The sequence below is a fragment of the Bos indicus genome, chromosome 11 (genome assembly GCF_029378745.1).
Source record: "Bos indicus isolate NIAB-ARS_2022 breed Sahiwal x Tharparkar chromosome 11, NIAB-ARS_B.indTharparkar_mat_pri_1.0, whole genome shotgun sequence".
NCBI classification, from domain to species: Eukaryota; Metazoa; Chordata; class Mammalia; order Artiodactyla; family Bovidae; genus Bos; species Bos indicus.
In genome coordinates, this window is record NC_091770.1 from 70,336,751 (window position 1) to 70,351,182 (window position 14,432).

Here is a 14,432-nt window from a genome sequence, read left to right on the forward strand (position 1 = left end):
TGCTGTGGGGCCCTGGGCAGCCAAGTCAGCGCCCCTTCAGACACAGTGGCTCCAGGACGCTGGGGCCTGCCTGCCAAACAGCTCTAAGAAGTTCACAGTGTCCCCAAGGTCATTTGGAGGACAGATTTTTTCCCTTAACAGAAAAAAGGTTTTATATATTCCCTTTCAAGTGAAACAGTAAAGAAATCCATTTTTCCATTTTAAAATCTTCCTTTTTATACAAAACTTTCAGTGGTTTAGATAAAACTCGGTAATGAGCTGCAGGTAAGCCCTTGGCTTGTTCCACACTGGTCTGCTCCTGGCTTTTTCTCCAAGCTCTCACTACACACAGGGACCAACGAGAAGCCAGGCCCACCTGTGCTGCCCCGGACCCAGCCTGTATGTGTGTCTCTGTCTACTTATTTGTCTCTATAGTATTTCCAGCAGTGCCTCTGAACTGTGTGACTTTGTCTTGGCCTTTTTAAAGTTTGTGATACCCACTTCCCAGCTGGGACACAGGTCAGGCAGTCCATGCCCTGATTTACAATTGGGAAAATGAAAGCACAGAGAAGGTAATTGATTTGTTTAGGGTCACGCAGCATGTCGGGAACAGAGCTATGATTAGAGCTTTGAACCTGCGGGATCCAGCTCATTACTGTGGGTTGAGGGCACTTTCCCACCATTTTGGGGCTTGCCATTAATGGGTTTTCAGGGCCAACCCCAAGCTTGAGGGCAGCCCGGTTCCAGTAAGGAGGGTGGGCACCTGGAGCCCAGAAACCTTTTCAGCCAGACTTTAAAAGTTGCTCTGACCAGCTGTCAGAATGACCGCTCCATCCTGGAGAACACCCCACCGAGCTCTTCGCTACAGAAGTCGGTTGATAGAAGGAAAGTCCAATTAGAAGGAGGGTTATTCTGATATTTTTGCCACTCTGATCTTGGTTGTACTCTTGGTAAATATCCTTTTTCTTTTATGGGCACCCCTATTCTCTCAGCATTTAAGCTGTTTTCCCCATCACACTGACTAATGTTGATTCTGGAAACCAACCCCATGAAAATAACAATAGGCATAGTAACAACTAACATTGAGAATTTTCTATATGCTAGAAGCTGCTCTGAACACTCTTCACACATTAACTTATTTCACCCTCACAGCAGTCCTAGTGCAATAATGCTATTGTGCCCGTGTTACAGATGAGGAACCTGGAGTCCGTCAGACTGCTAGCCAGTGGCTGAGCACTGATTCAGATCCAGACTGACTTCAAAGCCCATGCTCTCAGTCACTGCAAGCCGGACTCACTAGTTTCATGAGTTTCCGGCAATTTCCAACACAACTCTCATCACATATCCACGCAGGAAGAAGAGGCCAGGAAAAGGCAGGGAAGGTCCAGAGCTCTTCTAGGGGTCACTCAGATCACTCGTCTCCACGCTCTAGGCCTCAGTTTCGTCATCAGTACTACGAGTTGGAACATGATGCTTGCAGAGGTGCTGTTGTCCATGATGCATTAAAGATAATGCTCTTGACCTCATCTGGTCCTTCCCAGGTGGTCTGGAACCTGTTGGAACATATTCTCTGAGCAGTAGTCATTTAAGATTGTTGGGGATGTCCCCATGAGGGTCACTAAACTTAAGCCAGGGTGTTCAACCATGGTTGAAATTCAGAGGGAAAAAGTAGGTTGTATCCTGGCAACTCCCAGCCTCAACTCCCTACACTTTCCCCACACTCACACTAAGCTTCATTCAGATTATCAGGCTCAAGCTTGAGGGGCATTTCTGACTGAGACGAGTTGGGGACCTGAAATGGAGGTGGCACTTCTCCATCCAATCAGGAACGTGTCCATTCACATCCCATCCTCCAAGCCCACCACCATACACCATACTGCTGCTGCTGCTGCTAAGTCGCTTCAGTGTCCGACTCTGTGCGACCACATAGATGGCAGCCCACCAGGCTCCCCCATCCCTGGGATTCTCCAGGCAAGAACGCTGGAGTGGGTTGCCATTGCCTTCTCCAATGCATGAAAGTGAAAAGTGAAAGTGAAGTCGCTCAGTCGTGTCCGACTCTTAGCGACGCCATGGACAGCAGCCTACCAGGCTCCTCTGCCCATGGGATTTTCCAGGCAAGAGTACTGGAGTGGAGTACTGGAGTGGGTTCCCATTGCCTTCTCCGCATATACCATACACCTTTTTCTAATTAAACATAGCCAGTTCATGTCTACATCCCCGAATGCTGTGACCCATTGAAGGGTGTCTTCAAGGTTCCCTCTGTGTCCTGAGCAATGGCCTTGAAGGCATGCAGTGTCCCTCAGGCTGCCCCCCTTCATTCCTTGGGTGGGTCGTGGATTCGCTCAGTGTTGCAGGCAGCTCACTCCCTCTCCACGTACCCAATAATCTCCTCTGTTTATTGGGATACTCTTCCCGTCGGGCGAAAACAGTTTGTTTGGGTTTTTTTTTTTAGGTTTATTTCTTTATTGTAAAATAAAACACGTTGGTTGTAAAATATTTGGAAAATCAAAAAGTACACGGGAGGAAATAACTCCCATAATCCTCCCTCTCAGACATTCAGAGATAACCATAATATTTTGATGTATTTCTTCTAGCATTTTTCCCATGACTCTATATTTTCAAAGAAATGTATAACACATATTTATCAAAAATGTTAACAGAGTTGTCACCCAGGAAGGAAAAGAAGTAGTGTCGTTTGGCCTGGAGTTTATACTTGGCAGCTCCTGCAGCTGCTGCTGAGGTCACATCTCTGTGACCCGACCAATTTGTCTCTCTTAGAGTGGAATCAGGTGTCATAATTGCCGAATATTGTGGGACTGACTGACCCACACAAAGCTGATTTGGCCATCCAGCCAGCGAAGTACCTGGCTGCAGCCCAAGAAGAAGGTGGGTTACAGCAGTGCCTTTCAGACATTAAGGTGTCTGGGAGTCATGTGAAGAGCATTAAAAGTACAAATTCTGATTCAGTAGGTGGGGGAAGGGAGGGGAGACCTGAGATTCTGCACAGCTAACAGTTTCACTGGTGATGCAGGTGTGGCTGGCTCCTGGACCACATTCTAAGTGGCAGAGAGTTAGGGGACTGAAGAAAGTGAAAGTGTCAGCACTCAATCGTGTCCTCAGTCTTTGCAACCTCATGGACTATAGCCTGCCAGGCTCCTCTGTCCATGGGATTCTCTGGGCAAGAATACTGGAGTGGGTTGTCATTTCCTCCTTCCCGACCCTGAGATTGACCAACTCCCATTTCATTCAACAAATAAGTATTGAGGCCCTGCAACACGCCAGGCACTGAGTAGGTGCTTGAGATGGATGAGGTAACATAACACCTTAGATCCAACACGGGGTGCTAACACTGCTCAACAATGGTCTTAGCAGCAATTTCCCCGCCCCGGCCTGATCTGCCAAGGGCTTGATGCTGGCAACCATCCCACCATCTTCCTCAGGACTGGCTCCTTGCTGAGCATATGCTCTGATGTTCTTACAGCAGTAGAAATCCTCTCAGCACCCCTGCCCACCCTTCAAGGTTTTCGTTGTCACATAAGTTGCCCTTTGACCTATTTTGGCCTATCTCGTCTCCCTTTATTCAATCATCCAAAAAGAAAGGGGCTTCTGACCTCAGCTCACCCTGGATCCTATGTCAAGTTAGGACAAGAATGGGCTTCCAGAAGGTGGAGAATGCCAATGGCTTTCCTCATTCCTGTCTCAGTGGAAGGCCCAGGCATTTCCAGAGAGGAGCTGAGGGACTCATCTCTGGCCCCTAGGGTAGTGTTGGCAGTTTCAGATGTTGAGTTTCCCTGCCTAGATATGAATGATGATTCATAATGCCACTACTGCTGTGGTTACAGAATGTTTCCATACTCTCTCTCTTACATTGTCCTCAAAACAGCCCTGTGAAATATGCACTACCTTACCCCACTTTACAGATGAGGGATCTGAGGAAGGAAGTGACTTATCTGAAGTCACCTGCAGAAAGCAGAGAAGTTAGGACCAGAGCGCAGGTGTCCGGTACTGATGAGGCACCAACACCGATAAGTCAGGCTAAGTTCTCTGCCTCTACTTCCTGGAAGAGTGAGGAGGGGGCGATACGCTGTGCAGGACCCAGCTCAGCCCTGTGCCTTCCTTCTACCTGAAGCTTGTCGTTGCCTGCTGGAATTTTCCATTGTGGTCTTGGTTTAAGCACATGTGTGAAGGACGTTTTCTGGAAGGTCGCTTCCAGCTACCAGTTAGTTTTTGCTAAAGAAGTGAATGTGAAATTCCTTGAGGGGGGCATAAAAAATAAAATAGAAAGATCTCCTTTGCTTTTGGATTTTTAATCAGAGGAACATGTGGGGCTGGGGGTGGGGATGGTTTCTTCAGGGGGGTATAAATGGGAAGAGATGCTCAGAGTCAGTGACAGCCTGTTTTAATTTATAATTCTGCCTCTGTGTGAAATGCACAGAGAATCAGGGGGAAATGAGTAATAATTCACTAAGGTGCTGTCATAGCCAGGAAGTGTTAGGGCCCTCGTTGTCAGCCTGCTGCTGCCAAGAAGGCTGAGACAAAGAAAGGACACTGGAGGTGCTGGTCCCTGCTCGAGAGCTCCCGTGTGGAGACAGGCCTGGCCGGGGCTGTTGGGCACCATCAGGGTAGTCTGGAAAACCCACTAACTCCTCAGGGCTGAGAGGCTTCCAGCCATTCTATGAGCGAGCTGAAGCAAGGGAGTTCTCTCTACCCCTCTGCGCCTGTCCTTCTCTGTGGGCCATGGGGAAATATATGGTCTCTAGAACTGACGGTGGCCTATTTAATGGGACCTGAGGTCGGGCTGATAAGGAGAGAAGTGCTAACGGGACCGTTTATGCTGAGCCAACAGATGATATAAAGAGGCCCCAGGGGCTGGGGTTGCTTAGTCAGGATAGGCTAGGTTATGCTGCAGTAATAAACCATCCCCAGATTCCAGTGGCTTAACATAACATTTACGGTTCTTCCTGTCCACTGAGGGTTGGGGGGAGGGGCCCCTACCCCACAGGATCTCTCCTGCTGGCAGAAGCGCCATCTTCCTGCAGCAGCGCTCCCAGGAACGAGAATTCTCCTCAGTCACTTCAGCAGGAGAAGAGAGAGACTGAAATCTACACCAGGGCTTTTCACAGCCTCACTCCAGAGGAGATGCACATCACTTCCACTCACATGTCATTGGCCAGAACCAGCCATGGGCCTTCACTTAACTGCAAGGGGATTGGGAAACAAACAGATAGTTTTGAGCAGTGTGTGTCTCTGCAGACAGAGGTGATTTGAGGGACCCAAAGCAACCACCTCCCAACCAACACTACCACTGCCACCACCACAGTCTTATCAATTGTGCCGATCACTGGAAATGTACTTCAGTGATATATATATATATATATATATATATATATATATATATATATACACACTGGCTTTTCTAGGGTCCTGTTCATGGTGGCTCTGTGTGAAGAGCACAGAATTTAAAAGCAGAAGAGGGACTTCCCTGGTGATCTGGGGGTTAAGAATCCACCTGCCACTGCCAGGGACACAGGTTTGATTCCTGGTCCAGGAAGATCCCACATGCTGTGGGGCAAGTGAGCCTGTGTGCTGCAATTACTGAAGCCCGTATGCCCTCTAGCCTGCACTCGGCAACAGAAGAAGCCACCACAATAAGAAACCCAACCACTACAACGAGGAGTAACCCCTGCTCTCCACAATTAGAGAAAGCCTGTGCGCAGCAGCAAGGACCCAACATAGCCAAAAATAAATAAATAAAGCAGAAGCTGCTGCTGCTGCTAAGTCACTTCAGTCATGTCCGACTCTGTGTGACCCCATAGACAGCAGCCCACCAGGCTTCGCTGTCCTTGGGATTTTCCAGGCAAGAACACTGGAGTGAGGTGCCATTTCCTTCTCCAATGCGTGAAAGTGAGGTCACTCAGTCGTGTCCGACTCTTCGAGACCCCATGGACTGCAGCCTACCAGGCTCCTCCATCCATGGGATTTTCCAGGCAAGAGTACTGGAGTGGGTTGCCATTGCCTTCTCCAAATAAGGCAGAAGAGCTGGGTTCAAATCCCAGCTGGGTTACTCTGTGACCTTGGTCAAGTTGCTTAACATTGCTGAGCCTCTGCTTTCTCATATATAAAGCTGGGTTAGCAATACCCCATGCTGTGAAGTTATTATTTTCAGAAGATCAGAAAACAGGAAACCAGCACACGTACAAGTTAGAGATTAGGCTTCTCTTCACTATGAGTAGCATTAGACATTGTGGGTCTGGTTAGGGAGCTGTTATTAAAGAGAATGGTCATGCCTGGGTAATTTTACTTGATGATTTGGGTTTAGCAGTCCCGGCAATGACCATGCCCCTGTGCTCTCCCTGCAGGTAAACTCCCTGCTGGTTTTTACTGCGACTTCGAGGATGGCTTCTGCGGCTGGACCCAAAGCTCACCATCACCCCACACACCCCAATGGCAAGTCCGGACCCTAAAGGATGCCCGGTTCCAAGACCACCAAGGTACCACCCTCTCTTCCCTTCCCTGGTCCCTACCTGGCCACACGACAGAAATGGGGCACCACCCTGAGCCACTGGACCTCCCCGCCTCTGCCCTGGGGTACGCCCACACAATTTCTTCAGACCTCCTTGGGCATTAGAGTGATTAAATCAAGCCAAGGCTGACGTTACCTTTTGATCCTTTGATCCTTAAAATGAGAATTTTGATAAACGATTAGCTAAAAAATAAGAACAACAATAACAATAATAATAATTTGACAAGTTTATTGAAACCTGCTGTGTATTAGGCACAGAACTCACTGAGAAATAAGGAAAACTGTTCTTTTTCCTTATTGCACAATCTTTGCTTGGAAAGAGAGGAATTTTGTACAAGGGACTCCAGCTGGAGCAAGTAAACACAGGGGAGCAGAGGGGAGGGGAGAGAGACCCCCTCCATCCTGCAGAGAGGTGGGAGACTTTATGACGTGGGAGACTGGGACTCAGGGAGGTCCTCCTGCCATTTGCCCCAGGATTGTGCCTAGGAACTTTGCTTATCTAGATCATTCCCTGGGGCCCAAATTCTTCAGCCAAACCCTACCACTATATCCGGCTGAAACTGGCAACTCCCACCCTTCTCACATTGTAGCTCATCTTCTCACAGGCCCTGCTTGACTGCCAGGGGGGCATGGGGTCTCCACATACCCAAGAGATGCCACCCACACTGGGCTGACTCCACACCTGGAAGTGCTGGCCTGGACATGGGTCAGAGGTGGTCTGTGCGGCCAGTGTAGCTCCCAGAGCTGGGCCCCTAGAGAGGCCACACCATCCATTCATGGGCCTCTCCTTGGCCTGTGCACCGTGGATAGGCCTAGCAGACCTGGGGGCCCCAGCTTTCTGTAGGATGGAGGGGGTCTCTCCCCCCTCCCCTGTGTTTACCTGCTCCAGCTGAAGTCCCTTGTACCAAAATTCCTCTCTTTCCAAGCAAAGCTTGTGCGTCCTACAGCTTCCTTTAAGAATTAATAGTAAAAAGTATGAGACAGGACAAGGTCCACATCTACCACTGAGGATCTCAGCAGCCCTGCAGTCCTGTCCGTGGTCCCCAGAGCCGGCTGCATCTAGTGAGCTGGCTTTGGGCCCGGCTGGGAGGGAGGCTGAGTTACTGGACCATGGGGGAGTCTGCAGGACCCTCCCCAGATGTGGAGGCCAAAAGCTCTCACTTCTCCTCCAGCCTTCTCACTGCACTGCCTCATGCCCAGTGCCTGGTCTTCAGGAGCAGAGAAGACAAACAGCTCAAAGCCCGACGTGAGACGTGATCTTCGTCTCTGCTCTGATGGTCCCCGACAGCACCCATAGCAAATGTGTCCAGCCCTGTTGAATACCTCTTGTGACAGGTCTCTCCCTGCCTCCAAAAGCAGCCCTTTTTGTTGCTTAACAGCTCAGAGTCACACATCCATTCCCTTACCTGGAGATGAGCCCCACCCCTCTGTAAATTCTTCTCAGTGATCATGATTTCCATCTCCTGGAGCCCCACAGAACTGAACTGTGCCCTCTCCCACAGAGGCAGCCCTTCAGATATTTGAAGACAACCATTATGACCTTTCTACCACAGGTCTTTTCCCTCCCTGGTCACATAACCCTGGCCATTTGATTTTTCCTCAAGGGTGGGAGGGTGTTTTCCAAGATTTCTGGCCTGGTCTAGTTACTTTCCTCTGGACCCATCTGAATTTGTTACTTGTTAGTAACTTTATAAACATTTTGCTATGAGATAGAGAAACACAGAAATGAATGACTAGAGTCCGATCTGGGGCTCTGTGAGCCCCCTGAAAGTGAGCGCCCTGGGCTCACTCTGTCCCCCACCTCCACAGCACCAAACATCGGCAAGCACTCCTGGACATTTGCAGATGCTCCTTCCCACCACCACATTGGACTGAGGCTCATGTTCTGCCAGGTTTTCTGGCAGGTCAGTGCTTAGAAAAGAATAAATGAGTCTTCCTGGTCAGGGGATGGGGCACAGGCTGACCTGAGCTCCGGAGAGGGGAGTAGATAGTGAAGGTTCTGAGACCACTGGAGGGCAAAGCACGGGCATGACTGGAAATGGGGGGCAGGGTGGACCTGGGGAAGTCCAGCGTGCTTCAGGCTGCTCCCGGGCTATGAGCGAAAGCTGGTGGCCATGGGAGATCAGGGAATGCAGTAACCCAGATGTACGGTGCTGGAGTGTCACAGGCTGTTTAGAACGAAGACCTCTGCACAAGCCTAGTCTCATAGTCAGTGATAAGCAGGCTGTCTTACCCACTGGAAGCAGAAGTAACAGCATCTTCAGTCCCGAGGCTAGAGAAGAATAGTGTGGGGCCCGTTAACCTTGCACCCCAAGGCCCTTCAGTGCACAAGGATGGTGCAGTTTTGACTCTTCTCCTCTCTGCCCAGGCCACGCCCTATTGCTCAGCATCACTGATGCCCCCACCTCTGAAAATGCCGCAGTGACCAGCGCTACATTTCCTGCGCCCATGAAGAACTCTCCGTGTGAGGCAAGTCTTGGTGTTCTTCTAGTTCTCTGCCTGCTCCTCCCACTTCAGGGCACTTCCAGGTGAACACACACAGATGAGCAAAATAGACTGATGGTCAGGCTTCTTCTCCTGTGGGAGGACCAGAAGACTGTTTGCACCATCTTCTAGGCAGACAGTAGTTAGCAACATGGCATGGCAGTGAATTTCACCTTAAACACCACACTCAGCTGCACTGAACTATTTGCAATAGAACTTTGATGGCAGCAAACCTCCAAAATATTTCCAAGACATAAGAGGCAATGGTAACAGCAACTTTTTATAGAATCCTTAGATGTCAGTCTAAGATGTCAGTCTCTTACAATACATTTCAAAGTTTCAAAGCATCAACACTTTGACTTACATAAGTATCACTAAGGCATCAATGGCAGTCGGTGAAGTGCCTCCAGAGCCACTGGCCCAGACAGTTAGCGTAGCTGTTACCCCTTCAGTGTGGGAACTGAGGGCCTGGTGCCAGGATTCTTAGCCCAAGGTCATATTCTCTAGGGACCAGGAGATGAGCTTAGACCCCCAGAGGGCCCAGTGATTAAGCTTATGGACTCTGGAATCAACTACTTGGGTCCAATCCAGGTTCCACCGCTGACTGGTGGCCTAATTTGTTTTATCCATTAATAATCTCTCAGTGCCTCAGTTTTCCCACCTGGAAGTAGAGACTCAGAGTGCCTACCCCAGGGAGGTGAAGCTTAAATAGCTTAATATTTGTAAAGGGCTTGTCATGCGGTCTAGTACAAAGTAAGTAGCACAAAGATTAACCAACAATGTCTGAAACCCTGTATAAATATGCGAAGAAGAATGGGGGATGAGGAAGAGAACTTTAGCCAACAACCAGACTGCGCTTCTCCACACTGGCCCAGCATTGCGACAGTACCGCGCACACTGTAGGAAGTCAGGACTGAATTTAAATTTGGCCAGTCCTCTCTTTCTGGAAACTCACAGGAGAAACTCCTTCCTGGCTTCTTTCAGGAATAGCTTTGTGCTCTCGGAGCAATTTGTTGCCTTTCAAGCTGTGGATATTGTGAAACTGACCACATTCACATCCCCTGAGCAGGCTGGAAGCAGTGCCCGGCAAGCGGGGCTTTGACCACGAGAGGTGCAGGAAAGAGGTGATTTAGTCCCTGAATCCCGAGTCTTGTGACCCCATGGACTGTAACCCGCCAGAGTTACCCATGTAATACCAGTCTGTGCATGGTATTTCCTCAGCAAGAATACTGGAGTGGGTTGCCGTTTCCTGTACAGGCAAATCCAAGCCCTCTAGTCTTTTTGTGAAATAAAAACTCACAGACATAAAGCAAAGGAGAATGGAAAAGATATATCAGTGATGGTTTTTTAATCAGAAGAATGGTAGAATTAAGTCTGTCTTTACCCAGTAAGTTTGCAGCAGCCTCGCTCCTGATTCGCTTTTATATTGTTACTTGACATCTACCCCCATCAACCTCACCTTCTCCTAGTGTATGTTTTATGTATCTCTGTGAGCCACCTTAAATCCTTTCTGGAAGAAGTCAGGGCACAAATAAGTAGATTCATTATGTTAAATTGTATTTGAGAAACCATGCTCTCCGCTGCAAATGGTGGAATTACTCAGTCATCATTGATACTTCTCGGGTGTCTCAGAGCATCACCTAGAAAGGGAAGTTTCTTAAGAGGAAGTCTAAATGAGGAGAGGTGATTGGCCTGTCTGACAGGCAAGGGGAATCCTTAAAGTCACTTCGTCTTCAAATTTATTTTTCACTAGGTTTCATGTGAGCCTGATTTCAAAAAAAAAGAAATGTCAAGGTAAAAATGATATTTTTCTAATACGTCATCATTTCTCTAATAACCTTTGGGTTGATCAATAGCTTAAACAGGTGTTTTGTTTTACTGGCCTATTTTATTACTCCCCCAGTCACATTTGCTCTGGGCAGTTTCTGCTATTTCCTGCCCTTTTCCAGAGCTTGGCTCAGCATGAGGAGTGAAGGGAAGGCAGGGAGACCACTCCGTTTTCAGCTCACAGTTATTTCACATTCAGGGTTTCAGATCATTCATCTCAGGCTGCTGGGTCTTTGAATTCCCAATGTTGGAGAAATGTTTTCATCAGAAAAATAAATGGCCAAAATAGAAATATGCATTTCCAGGTTTGTAAGCCCTGCCATCTGTTTCTCTCGAATCCTAAATACAGAAGGCAGGAAGTTGATTTCCTTCTCCCAGGTTGGCTGAATGTCGGTGACAGAGAAACAGATGTTGCATTGCTGTGTGGGACTGTGTGAGGTTAACCTCCCTCCAACCCTAAAGGGGCCTCCATTGGCTATGGAGCCCTGGTGCAGGAAGGTGGACACTAAATAGAGCCATGGGTGGAAGTCTCTGGTGAGAGTCAGGCCCTTGGGGACAGGCTGGAAGCACTGAGCTCCCAGCTGACACCCACCCCTGAGCATCTTCTCTAAACCCTAACAGTCCTGGTCCACGCCTCCAGAGAGTTGAAGTAATTGCCGAATAACTCAAAATACTCTTGAGAAACTACAGTCATCAGTGGATCCCAAAGGGAAACTGGTTTTGCCTTCAATGCATTTCCTTGAAAATCTGGCTACAAGCTACTAGTAGGTCTGTGTTTCTCCAGTTGCAGTCACTTGGAAAATATGACAAATGCAGATTCTTGGGCCCCACCCCAGACCTCCTGAATGACATCACTGACAAGGGCCCAGGAATCTGCATTTTCAAGCCCCACCATTGGTGATCTGGATGCACACTGAAGCTTAAGAGTGACTATCCATAGGTGTCCTTGCCTGTTGTGACCGAAATTTATTCTGAACCCAAGCTGAGAGCTATCCTCCATTACCTGGGGTGCCAAAGATTATGATATAACTTGCCTTTTTGGAAAGATGAGTCCGAGGAGGGATTAGAATTGACTGATGGGGTGGGGAACAGAGGTGGTGGAGACAGAAGTGGGAGCCACTCTGAGAGCCACGTGGATCTAGGTCAGTGGCCTACCGATGATGGAGACATACCCAGGGTGTGCCTTTGTGCCAACCAGCTTCCAGGGCATTTCAGAAGCATGCCAGCTCTGGCCTCCTCCCTCCAGATCCCTGCAGCCACTGTCACCAGGGCCTCTCTCCACTGCCTGGCCTTGGTGCAGATGCTGCCACTTCAATGGCTCTGCACTGTGGCATGTGGGGCATGAATATTTAAAGACCTCTGCCCAGCCCTGCCCCACTCTCCTACCCACAAACTATTCTCTGCAAGAAACTGAGGAGCCACTTAAAACACATTCAGATTTTATTTTGATTTTGCTGAGCTCCAGTTCAAATAATTAAAGTTGCCACTGGGGAAGGGAGCCTTGCAGTGGCTTTCATGCACTTGCTTGCTGTCAGAACTGCTCGCGTCCCCCGGGTGGGGACACACACTGGGATGTGTCTAGCATTGCAGCTGCTGGTAATAAAAAGGACGGGAGAGTGGCAGGGGCCGTCTCCGCCCCTCCCCCTGCCTTTCACACATCCTAGCAGACTGAATGTCTCAACAAGCCCCGTGTGGTTTGAAATTCTATTTTATTTGAATAGTCTGAGCTGTGACTAGAATATTTTAAACCATGTTCTCAGGATGGAACAAGGCCTGGGGGGGAGAGGGGGGGAAGTGGGCTTCCCTCAGTCTCTTTCCCCCTCCACAATGTAGTAGTTTTCCTTCTATGAGCTGCAGAAATGAAAGGGACCCAGGAAGTGGGAGGTGACCCACTTAATTTATGCTGATACCCTAGGGCAGGCCAGTTCTCGGCTACTGGTTTTCTGACCTTGCTGAAGCTGCAGCCACCTCTGTCCTCTCCATACACGCATGTGCAAACACTCAGACACACACACCCTAGGGCTGGAACACACCTGGCCTTTCTGTCTCTGGCATCTGCCCTGTAGTGATAAAAGCTTTGATTAGTGACTGGGAGCTGCTGAGACCAGGGCAGAAGGTGACCAGCGGGACTCCTCCATGTCGACATGGGCTATCTAGTCCACAGGGAGGAGACCTCCATTCAGTCATTAAAACCAATGAATATGGCCAGAGGAAGGTGGGAGAGGAGTTTGGCCTCTGGAATTGCCCTCTGCTGTCCATTAAATTTTGTGCAAAGCCTCACTAGGAAGGAGCCTCTTGTGGCAGGAAGCCAGGGAGTTTTTCAGCAAATTGCTCTCTGGTTGATACTGTAAGGCTTTCCAGACTGCTGGAGCTTATTCCTGGACACAGAGCCCATCCTTTCCTGGGGATTTGGCTGGTGAGACGTTCTCCAGCATCTCAGTGTAAACCCGTATCTCAGTGAGTGTCATGGCTCTGTTGATGGGGCTTAGTCAGTCTGGCCTCACTCCCTCCCCTTGGGTAAACAAATAGGATTTCCAGATAGGAAGAAGAAAGGAACTTTGAGACCCCTGGGTTTTAACAGTTTATTAATTCAATGGCAAAATCCCCCTTGGAATGGTCAAGAAAAGAAAAATAAGAGTAATCATAATTACTACAGGATGACTTGGGGCAAGGGAAAATGCAAAAGCTGAGGGGCTCTTCCTGTGTCAACCCCACCAAACCCTCACAAGCAGGGGCTAAAGATGCTGAGAATATTCTATGTAGCTCACTTCCTGGAGAAGATCCTATGTGTCAGGGGTTGCCCCGCCGGTGATTTGGGTCAGGGTGCGTGCAGGGCGGCCCAGGGAAGAGAACAGCCCATCTCCACAAGACAGGAAAGTAATGTCCCCAATGTGCACAGCCAGAACATACAAAATCAGGATCAAACTCAGGTCTTATGACTTGAGCCCTGTGCTCTTTCTGTCACATTACCCTGCCCCTGCCAGGGGCAGATGGTACCTTCTCAGCTTCCGGGGAGCTGACGTGGGCCTTGGAAGCATCCCTGAGGACTGGCGTGGCTCCCACCTCACCCAGAGACCCCATCCTCCTCACCACGGGGTCCTCATCTCCAGAGACAGGGAGGAAAGACATACCAACCATTTTGTAACAGACTAGTTACCTGCTTCATCTCTCCTCAAGCTGGGACTGGTCACTGGGTCTAATTCCTAGGCAACAAGGGGACATTGCCGCTTACCCGCCGAAGCCCGGTGTTATTCGTGCCTTGTGTGTGCGCTGTTCCCAGCCTCACGTGCTCTCACTTATTTTAGCAAATCAGGAAGGAGAGGCTATTTCAAGAGGCCTCGTGAGCTTGATCCTGAATAAAGCTGTTGTGTCCCGAATCCATCCCATCTTCTGCATTGAACATGTGCCCGCCTGGGGGAAGCAAAGTGCCCCTTGCTCTCTTCCTATTCACTGTCCTCCCCCTCGGTCTCTGCGGAGTGTTGACTGGTAGAGGAACAAGCAGTTTCCTGCTGAGTCCACCTAGGACAGCCTTTGCCCCTGTGTGGCCAAGTGATGCTGCACAGACACCTTTGGTGACCGTAGAGACCCTCTTTGTAAACAGTGAGGGCCCAGTGCCAAG

At 49.3% G+C, this 14,432-nt stretch overlaps 1 protein-coding gene across 1 annotated transcript in view; it reads left to right on the forward strand.

Annotated features, from left to right (window-relative positions):
• Window positions 1-14,432, forward strand: part of ALK (ALK receptor tyrosine kinase) — a 735,395-nt gene that overhangs the window by 609,890 nt on the left and 111,073 nt on the right. Inside the window, exons 7-8 of the mRNA XM_070798938.1 lie at window positions 6,339-6,470; window positions 8,871-8,971. Of these exons, the coding sequence (XP_070655039.1) occupies window positions 6,339-6,470; window positions 8,871-8,971 (233 nt within the window). The remainder of the gene's footprint in view (window positions 1-6,338; window positions 6,471-8,870; window positions 8,972-14,432) is intronic.